General features: G+C 43.1%; 1 protein-coding gene and 1 long non-coding RNA gene across 5 annotated transcripts in view; both read right to left on the bottom strand.

The window, feature by feature from the left end:
* Positions 1-107: 107 nt before the first annotated feature.
* Positions 108-10,796, bottom strand: part of fam13b (family with sequence similarity 13 member B) — a 47,769-nt gene continuing 37,080 nt past the window's right edge. For 3 of the 4 annotated variants that reach the window (XM_082178129.1, XM_082178130.1, XM_082178131.1), the window contains 10 exons: positions 9,464-9,674; positions 9,248-9,386; positions 8,957-9,038; positions 8,466-8,615; positions 7,756-7,976; positions 6,383-6,466; positions 6,181-6,276; positions 5,629-5,894; positions 4,919-5,020; positions 108-2,089 (listed from right to left, as the gene is read on the bottom strand). In XM_082178129.1, coding sequence (XP_082034255.1) covers positions 1,966-2,089; positions 4,919-5,020; positions 5,629-5,894; positions 6,181-6,276; positions 6,383-6,466; positions 7,756-7,976; positions 8,466-8,615; positions 8,957-9,038; positions 9,248-9,386; positions 9,464-9,674 — 1,475 coding nt within the window. In that variant the 3' untranslated portion in view covers positions 108-1,965. The remainder of the gene's footprint in view (positions 2,090-4,918; positions 5,021-5,628; positions 5,895-6,180; positions 6,277-6,382; positions 6,467-7,755; positions 7,977-8,465; positions 8,616-8,956; positions 9,039-9,247; positions 9,387-9,463; positions 9,675-10,796) is intronic. The other variant, XM_082178132.1, reaches the window with a different exon arrangement.
* On the bottom strand, positions 2,781-4,909 carry LOC309504842. Its single transcript, XR_014208196.1, has 2 exons — positions 3,447-4,909; positions 2,781-3,409 (listed from the first exon to the last, which is right to left on the bottom strand). It is a non-coding gene; the product is annotated as an uncharacterized lncRNA (long non-coding RNA).

Here is a 10,796-nt window from a genome sequence, read left to right as displayed (position 1 = left end):
TGTACCTTCTTCTGTGGTGTCATTGATATATATTGAGGTTTTTGCAGCATTTGTCTAATATTTGTAACCCCTACAGGCACAAAAAAGGCATCAACACAAGCAGGCAATAATACTCACAAGCTGTTTATTGAAAATGCACCTACTCTATACAAGAGGCCTCTCATTCCACTGATACAGGCCTCAATGCTAATTTATTGCTTAATTTTCATGGCACAAAAATAGAAATACAAATTTTTGCCATGCAAACCTACAACTGACAAGCTTTTACAAAACAGGACAAAGTAGGTGCTTCACTAATACAGAGAGGAACCACACTGTTTAGATGAACTGCAGGAAGCGAGACGATAAAAAACGAGAGTACAAAATAATGGTCATAAAAAAGGACAACACCACACAGTGAGTGAAAGATGAGCCAGAACGCGTCAAATAAGAACCTGCACTCCCAGCCTTCACGTGCAAGTAGTGTTTGAAAAATCGAGAAACACTAGGAAAACAAAACAAAACTCTGCATTCCCAGAATGCTGTGCAAATAATCTCCATCACCTCCTTCTGTCACGATCACATCTTCTCTTTGAAAGCTGACATTCATAACTATCATACACTTGATAAATATTTCACCTCGACAACAAACCACCCATCTGACCCCCTCAAACCATGCAACACTGTCCATCCCAGTGATCCCATGTAAATCCCACATCCCTCCTTCCTTATCTCTTAGATAAGACTTTAGTACTCAGTTGTTGTGCAGTTCCCTATCAGTTCAGCTCAATGCCTGCAGGATTTAAGCTGACAGCTGTAAAGTGACCATGACAGATCAGATGATATGCTGAAGAGTGATACTGAAGACTCCCAACATGTGGAAGAAAGCCATCCAATGCCCTACGCACACATGATTATGACAGCATATACGCAACATCTGGAGTCACGGTGACACTGCAACTTCCTAAAAAGTCCAGTACAGAGTCTGTAGTTATGTAGTTGAACAGGTTCTTCTAACTTGCAGCATTACTGTTCATCACAAGATGCTTAGTTGAATGTGTACACACTGGCAAACCATGAGTCTAGGAGGTGAGAAAAACTGATAAGGACACATTAACATATATTAAAAAAACAAACTCCATCTATTCATACTATCTATAGTGTCAGAAATGATCTACCATGTACCACTGTCATCTAATATTGAAAAACCGTTTGTCCGTTTGGCATATATTCGCTTTCATTGCAGCAGCCTTTAGTCAAATGTATATTACAGGTGTGAACATAGTAATAGAGCAGACATACAGATGTGTCATTTACATATGAATCAGGAAGAGTGTGAGACAATTCAGCTGGAGTTGCTTTTGTCAGTCTGATCAAGTGATCCGTCATTACGGAAAACAAAACGAGCACCAGCTTGATACAGGAGTCCTCTGATTTGTAACCAAAAGGCGAGGGGGCGAACAACCTTATTTGATAATTCACTGTGCCGATAAGTCTTAAATCAAGAAAAACACTGAAATATTTATGCCTACATACAATATTATATAGATATGTACAAGTATACATACACAGAACCCAAATCAAACCCTCAAATAGCATAAAGACCCCCATGAATTAGGGAGAGGAGTATGATGTGGGTGTTTGAAATATGACGACCATCTCTGTGGTCTGAGGAAGAGTTCAGTGCTTGATGTCCACATACACATACTGATGCCATCACTCAGTCCTTTGTGGATTCTCAGTATGAGAAAGCTCAGTCAATGTAAAAGAAAAACAAAAGTCTGAATAACAAACTCAGGGGAGGGAAATAATTTCATTCTTCCAGTATGTTACTTTTTTTAGATGACAGTACAAGGGTTTCATCTTCTTCAGGGGCTGAGTGAGGAGGAACGACAGTGGAAGTTGATGGACTACAGTCAAGATGTCAAGCTGGTTGGGCCGTTGGTTGGCCCGGCCTGATCTGATTGGTTCCTGGAACTGGGCGCTTTAGATGGACTTGGATGAATCCTGCTTACTGATGAGGACCTCCAGAAGCCGCAGTTTGGCTTTAATGCGCTTGTACTCCTTGTATTCGTCCATCATAGGCATGCGATCTTCCTTCTGAACATTCCTGTGTGGGAAAAACATTTTTTGGTTGAGAGCAAAGCTGACATGATGCTTTCGTCCAACATAAAACGTTTTGTGTGTGTAATGAGAAGTCTTTAATTTGGTAACACTATTTTACAGTGTCATGTTTACATATGTTACATGCAGTGTCCAAGACAAATGTTACAGTTGTTACTGCAAACAATGTCAGAGGAGACTGAAACTATCATGGCAGTTTCTGATTACTTGTGGAAGAAGAAACCCACAACAACCAAAGTTCAAAACAAAAACACTTAAAACATTTTAAATTCCTTTCTGTTTTCCAAAGCCACGGTGATTTGTTTCAGGGCAAACAATATAAGCAAGTTGTGTTTAATCAGTGTCTTCAAAATCTTGGTTGAAAGTGATTTTTTTAAATCTTGATTAATCACATAATAAAGTGAAAATAAGCATAGTTATCTTGTTTAACATGTTCATTTTGTCATCATTTGCTATATTCAGAAAAATAAACCATCAGATTGAAGAGTGATTCTCACAAAAACATTTTCAGCAAGCTTTCAAAGTAAATTTAGGTGTATTTCCAAAAAAGGAGACGTGGAGAATCCAAAAGGACAACAAATAACCAAATGATATAAGGAGTCCATACAATTCATCAATGTATGCATACCAAAGCACCCATGAAAAATAATAATAATAATAATGTTTTTTTTTCAATGTTTTCAGAATTCAGTCTATAGTATGTGTACAGTGCAACAGCAAAGAGCTTGTTTACATTTTAGACAAGTCAAGTTGATACCAAACCACATGGAGATGCCAAAAAAACTAAAACAACTGCCACAACAACGTGAATGTATTGAAATGTATCTGTGGATATATACAGTGTCAAGAAAGTGCACATGCACGGATTGTTTACGCATCAATATAACAGACTCACGCATGATTACTGTACAACTCCTGTACGTCACCGCAACTGTTACATGCATGTGTTTTGGTTGTGTTTTCCTTGTGCCTGCCAGTTTCTCAGTTTGTTTGATTAATCTTCTCGTTCACCTGTGTTCTCATTAATGATCTTGTTAGCTCTTTAGTTTGCTCTGTGTATTTAAGCCCTCAGTTTGAGTTAGTTTCCCTGTCCGGTATTGTTTGTTAATATGTAGTTTTGACTATTTCTCCTACATACTCTCCTTTTTCATAAAAAAAAACCTCTGTTATTTCTCCGACTCATGCGTGTATTACTACACGTGACAGAATACCGGACCTAAACAGTTTATTATATCGCCGTTTTTCTTCCCTTTTTTTCTTTGTTTTTACCCCTTGTATGGACCTGCCAGCTGTTCAGCCGCTCTGCCTGGAGCAGGGAGACTGTCCGCTGGAACATGTGGGACTTTCTTTATCTAGTGTGCCAAACGCACTTTCCCCTAAGGCACATTCCAGCGGACGGTCCTAAGGAAGACTTCGCCGCATTCGTGGAGTGGGTGCTGGTGAACAATGATTCTCCATTTACCATCGGCCTGGCTGAGGACCACACCAGCACCGGCCAGTAGAAGGGATTCCCTGGCTCTGCCTCACGCCTCGGAACCCATCGCTCCACCGCGGCCTGTTGACCCATCGGCTCCTCCCTCCCTCGGCTCCACCAGAAACCATCATCCCTCGTCCGGCTTTGCCTTGGTCAGACATAGTCCTGCCTGCACCTTCGCCTCCGTCTTTGCCTTCGTCCTCAGTCCCACCAGCTCAGCATCAGTCTTCAGGTTTCCTGGTTCCACCTCGGATGCCTGTCGCTGCAGCTCCACCTTTGTCTCGAGTGCCAGCAGTGTCACGAGGGCTCTTTGCCTCGTCAGCTCCACTTGGGTCTCATCTCTAACAGCTCCTTCTCCATCAGTCATCCCCAGGGAGTTGTCTGCCCAGTTTCCAACTTGGCTCCTCCCTCCCTCGACTTCGCCCTAGAGCTTCGTCCTGGCTCGTAGGACTTGGTTTTGTCCCGCCCCTCTCCTCGACCTCCCTCCTCAGTTGGACTATTTACGGCGTGAGGACGTGCCTTTTCAGGATGGGGCAGACTGTTACATGTATGTGTTTTGGTTCTGTTTTCCCTGTGCCTGTCATCTGACCCATTTCTCAGTTTGTTTGCATAATCATTCCATTCACCTGTCTTCTCATTAATGATCTTGTTAGCTCCTTAGTTTGCTCTGTGTATTTAAGCCCTCAGTTTGAGTGTTTCCCTGTCTGGTATTCTTTGTGTTGATGCGCAGTTTTGACTATTTCTCCTACGTGCTTTCCTTTTTTATAAAGACTGCGTGTATTACTACACGTGACAGACAGTTTGCGTATCATCTGGCCATATGGCGGTGGGATTTGACGTTCTGTTCAGTCTGTATTTCAACGCAACACAAGCTATTATCACTGCCATCTCTGATGTAATAAGCCTGCGTTATTTGCGTTCAATTATTTTCATGTGTTAGGATTTTTAATTACTCGCATGCGTTAACGCTTTAATGTTGACAGCCCTAATATATCAATACATATATATATAGGGTTAGGGTATATACAGTATATATATATATAAATAAAGTCCAGGATTCCAACATCTAAAAACTGTACATCTTTGGGCATCATTTCTATAGTAATTCACTCAATTTGACCACATTTTAAAAGATATTTAACAGGTGCAACTAGGAGAGTACAATAGAGTGAACAATAAGAGGCTGATGTTCTGCAGGCTGGAAAATATTGTGCCTTAGGACAAGTACTTCATGTTCGTTGCTTGAAAACATCGCACATTTCTACTGGTTTACCAATTCAGTCAGTATATCACACCCGTCTAGGTAAGTCTTGGAAACATGAAATGAACGACGAGGCCTACCTGCCATTCTGTTGGTAGAATTCTTCTTCAAACTCTCTGATGGTCCTCCTCAGTTTCTTCTTCTCTGCTCTGGCCTTCCATAGCTGTTCCAGGAGCTCAGGCCTGTGGGATACAAGTGGTGTTAAGTTGCTGGATTTCTATATATGGACCTATAACTCCCCTGATTCTACAGCAAGAGGAAACTGTGTACTCAAAACACTCCTGAGCAGGAAACAACCTTTGAACAGCATGACAAGTGCACAGCTGAGGTCAACTCAGGTTGGTAAAAGTTAGTAACAAGGTGACATGGATCTCAGCGGCACCAAATACAGTATGCTAGACTTAGATCTGGCTGCCTGAGCAGTTGTTTTACTTCATACCAGATTACGGCATGATCCAGCTCGAGGCTTTCAGGCCACTGACTCCTGCAGATTTCCAGGCACCTGCCAAGCTCTTTTAATAGATCTCATATGATGGGAGCATGAGCCGATTGCTGCTCCTACCTGATTAACTGGGGGACAGCGTGTGTACATGCGCATGCACATAAACAAGGTGTAGAAATCAAGTTCTCATTAACTCTGCCAATGTGGACTTTAAACCCGAGTCCTGCTGGGAAATTCCAGACTGAGGACAATTCAGATGAAACAGCATTTCCTTTTGACCTCTATACTGTTCAAGGAGCGTTTAGTGAGGAAGTAAAAATCAATTTTGATTTTCTGGTCAACACTCACATTGAGGAGGCGTTGGAACTGGACAGACGCAGATCAAGATTGAGCTTCCCAGAGTTGAGGACGTTCTCCTGAGTGGGCTGCTGAGAGCTGGGCTGGGCTACTGGGTCCATGATGATTTCCGAGCTCTCGCTCTGCATCTCTACATTTTCCTGCTGGCCCCTGCCCTCCTCCTCCTCTTCTTCTTCGATCTCACCACAGAAGTGAGCAGTTTCGCCCTCAATAATGGGCTGTAACATTTGATTGCGCCGTTTGCTGGAGGGAGAAGCCTGTGTGAGAGAGAAGAACCTGGTTATTCTGATTTCTCTGTGTCAAACACGCATGGATGTCATACAAACCGAAAACAACGCTAGTTCCTGTTTCAGCACAACAAAGGAGTATCAGCTTTAATTTCGCTATCCTTTCAGATTTCAGCCACTTTCAGTATAATTCATAGAATATACAAAATATATAGAAACTCCAGACTTGGTTTCAGATTGCAAACACTAATTATATATTATTTATATATAAACTCCCAAAAGGTTAATGTGGGTGTGGTGAGAAAGAGGAACTTACTATGATGGGGGTGATGCTGACACGGGTGAGCATCTGCTTGACCAGACGATATCTGTCATACAAGGGCTTTACAATCAAGCGCTCTTCTCGGGTCACCTGCAGGGAAGACTTTTGTCAGAGCATTTTGTACACGAGGACAATTTTTCTGCACGCGTGTGCGTGTGTGTGTGTGTGTGTGTGTGTGTGTGTGTAAGACACCTACTGGGCGCCCATGAAGTCCCTCACAGTACAGAAGGTTCTTCTGCAGTACAGTTTTCTCACTAGCAAGCTGCTCCTTGGTCATTTTCTGTGAGAGCAGAATTAAAGCAGAATTCTCAAATTAGACATTAAGGCTGGATAAACTACACAACTTTTAATATCTGAACAGATTTTAAAATGCTAGGCATTATACACTTTGTAAATGGTTAAAGAAAAAAACTGGGTATCAATACACTAAACGATTGGCACACTACCAGACTCCTTGCCAGGAGACACGACAAATGAAAACAATGTGTTCTATAATCAACAGAAAATATCAAACATGTTTTATATTCTCCTACTGGATGGAATCATGGTTGAAGCAGGATAGAAAATTAATGGGGGCTTGGGGTAAAAAATGCCCCCAAAAATTCCCCCTCACAATGAAACAAAATTGATTACGACGGCGGTTAAAGTGAAATCTGAAAATGAATAAAAAATATTTATTGGGGCATTGCATTAGATCTGCCCACGTTGCACTAAAAATGTATGTCTTTTTACGCTTAATTTTTACAGTGTTGAGCATTAAAAACAATCACAGACATCTGTTGAGTGTATGCACATCTGTTTTTTTCTTAAATTTATAATTCATTTCTGACCCTGGTCTGAAGTTAAAAAATATCTGTGCCTATCATCCACTATGAAATTTTCTGTGAAATCTGTCAACTTCAGCTGGCCAAAATCTGTAGACTAGCTCTGACTCTCTGCAACTAGCATAAACTGTAAAGACCCTTTCACACTGAGTGCGATTAAACGGCGCAAATATACGATGCGATGATGCTCTTGAATAGAAGCAATAGATCCCTATGAAGCTGTTCACACCGGGCGCGATCAAAAGTTTTGATAACCTGCGTAAACACAGAAGAAAAGTATTCTGAAGATTCTAGAGAATGTTGAGTTCTTGTTATCATTGGTGTCTGAGAACAGTTTTATTCATATGTTCTTTATACAGTTTATCATTTCTATTATTTTTCCACTGAATTATGCGATCTGAAGAGCTTGAAACAGCGTACAGAGCACTGTTTTCTTCCGTGCATGTCTGTTATGAGTCAAAGAGCTCATTCGCTCTAGATGCATACTACGAGATGCATACATGAGGAATTCGGTCGCATTCTCGGTCAGCACCACCAATCGTGCAGGTGTGAATTAGCTGAAGGCAATCAATCGTGTCACGCTCAGTGTGAAAGGGCCTCAAATCAGGGGTAATATTTTGTGCTAAAGTCATGTAGCGTATTCCGGCCATTAAATGTTACAAATATACCTTCTTGAGAACTTTTGATTTGATGAGTTGTAAATAAATCAAAGCTGCTAATTAAAGTTGAAGAAGCTGGAACTCACTCTGACGTCCTCCGGCCAGCCTTCCTCGTCTCTTTTGGTTTGGATGCAGCGCTGAATGAGCTCCAGCGTCTCTTCTCGGGTGGGCCGGTGTTCCCGTGCCTCACTCTCCACAGGGCCCTCGTGAGCCGACTGATCCAGTGTGGATCCAAAGCTCTTGGGCAGAGTGTTACTGCGTGGACGTGTCTGTGGAGTCAGCTCACTCTCAGCCTTGTGTTTGGCGTCTGGGTCACAGAAGGAGACACAGAGAGAAAGACAGCTTTAGGAGACCGGAAGGATTGCTGGTCGCTGCGGACATTTAGGGTTGAGTTGGCCACCCTAACTGAAAGAAAAACAAGGTCATTGATCAACCCTACTCAGCATCACCAAGATCTGAGAAAAGGTCCACTAGTAGTGCACTGACGACCTCACCAAGTACAATATCAGACGGCCATTTTTCATTTTCAGTGTACTCAAAAGGAGCAGAGGAAGCACACGGAGCTCTGTGACTGAGAACATCCTGTGAGCCCTTGAACCTCAGCACCTATCAAATGATAACCCTCATAAACATACACTTTAGATGATTAAAGAAGCGGAGACACGTGGCTGAGAGCGTCCCGTACGGGGAATGCATCTGCGAGACCGCGGTCAGAGAGACAGTCAGAGAGAGAGGAGAGCAGAGAGTGTCAAACTCAAGTGTTGAAGTCTACTTACTGCTGCTTATATGTACTTACAGAAGTGGGGCGCCTGTCTAGAGGCATTGAGGGGGCGTGACAGTGTAAAATGGGGTGTGTTCGGGACGGAGGAAGAGGACGAGTGGCATCTGTATGACTGAAGCACGGCCTGGTGCCTCAGGGAACCTTTTGGGAAGAGGTGCTGTCGTCCTGCCGATGCGGGCCATCCGAGTTGATTTAGTTAAAGAGAAAGAGAGACTTTATACGACAGTGCACCTCTGATGGGGGGCATCAAATGGAAATGGATGATGGGAAGTGTGGGGGGCCAAACACAGTGAGCGGAGGGGTCTCTGGTAGAGTATGAGGGTGGTCCCATGAGAGAGAGCCCCAGAGCCTCTACAGACATGCAGTGCAACTCCACACTTCTCCACTCTGCCCTACAGGGGACAGGGGAGCAGGCCCGGACCAATACTGCCCAATAACGGTATGACACTGACAATCACACACTCCACAGCCAAATCGCTCCCCTGCTCACACAGCCACACTCTTACCTTTGAGCTGCTTGCGGATTTTGGTAAGATCAGTCATCCACTTCAGCACCTTTGGATCAGCTGCCTTATCAGCGTGAGAGGGCTGCAAATGACAAACAGCATTATCAATTTAATCGATAATCGTTCTTTTGCCATTTGTGTGGTACTTGTCAGAGCAAGCATTGTGGGAGCAAGTTAAGGGTTTTGCTATATGGTCGCTAAGGTGTTATAAACAATTGTTGCTATATGGTTGCTAGGGTGTTCTGGGAGGTTATTTAGGGTGTTGCTTGTGTATGACTAGGTCTTTCTAACCTTGTAGTTTCTCTCTTTTTCGAACTGTTCCTCAAAGTGCTTAATTTTCTTCTTGAGGTTCTGGAGTTTCTTGGTGAGCTGATGGGAGACGGTGTCTCCCTTCAGACTGTCTTTGGAAGAGAGGGAGGCACGGCGAGGCCTGAGAGATGACATAAGCATGAGTTTGATTGTCAGTGTATCTGAGTATTCATAAGTGATTGTGGTTACTCTGCTCACCTCCCACAGGACAGAGTTTTGGTGGAGGAGGTGGCATCGTGGTCCTGCTGCAAGAACCGCTGACTGTGGCCAAAGTCCAGGAACCGCCGGGCCAGTAGTGGCTGAGCATCCTCTTCTAGAGGCAGGGGCATCATGCGGCCCGCCAGCGGGGACAGTTGGGCCTCCCCAGACTCGGCCTCCTCTTGCCATGGCATGAACACTGGCACAGGGTCTGCCAAAGACATAGACACATACGCTGTCATGCAATCAACATCATCACAATGTTTGTTTTTCCATTAAATACATTTCAAAACAGACTTAGAAGTTCACAAACAGCCCTAACCTGAGGTCTAAATGGGTGAGCTGCTCTGATACATAGTGAGCGAGCAGGACAACACCGTGTTATTTGGCAGGTGACACTTCTGGGTAATAGTGCAGTTTAATGTCATCACTCTAGCAAACATTCACACACACACACACACACATTTTGGAGCCAAAATATTTAAAGAGCTTAATTGCTGCTACATCAGCAATGACAGCCGTCATTGTTTATTGTGCTTAATGCAAGGAAACATGCTCAGAGCAGAAGTCACATTGCCCACATTGAATGTACTGGACCTGGGCTGATCAAATTTACACTGCATAGATGTCTGACATGGTGGTTGATTAGGAGAAAGCTGATGCATTTGCTGATGGCAGATGGTAAATAGTGGGAGTCAGCAGGTCCAACTCGGTGCGTGTGATGAGCCGAATGGTTAGTCAGAGTCAGCGGGGTGCATGTGTGTAAGGGGAGGGGGGTCAAACTCAAACTGAAGGCGTTTTCACACCACTGAACTTTTAGCGCAGACCAGAGACTTGGTAGGTGTGAAAGCTAGAGTCTGTTAGAAAATGGGGATCTGGGGTACAATGAATTCAAGTCATTGGACAGTTAAGGTCTGTTCACACCAAGAACGATACCTATAAAGATAATGATAACATCCAAACCAACGAATGACAATGTTCTGTTTATTATAAGAGTTTTGTCATCAGCTGCTTTGAATGCTCAAGCTCTTTAAAGTAGGTTAGATTCTGATTGGCTGTCAATGTTTTTATCGTTCATCAGTAGAAAAAAAAAAAAATGTCTTTATCATTTTGGTTGTAGTGTGGACTTCCCTATTCTCAGAATTAGAACAATTATTAAAACTATAGTTATCATCCTTGGTGTGAAATGGTCTAGTCAATACGGCCTAGTTTTGTCTTGAAAGAAATCGCTTTTGGAGAGCAACAACTGTATCCACAAGTGTTCTGGGTGGACAAGTTTTGGTAGTTAAATTGGGAAGCCAAAAACACTTAATTTTAGCGCCTGATAGGTATT

The sequence above is a fragment of the Leuciscus leuciscus genome (genome assembly GCF_965113295.1).
Source record: "Leuciscus leuciscus genome assembly, chromosome: 8".
NCBI classification, from domain to species: domain Eukaryota; kingdom Metazoa; phylum Chordata; class Actinopteri; order Cypriniformes; family Leuciscidae; genus Leuciscus; species Leuciscus leuciscus.
This window is presented reverse-complemented; position numbering and strand designations above follow the sequence as displayed.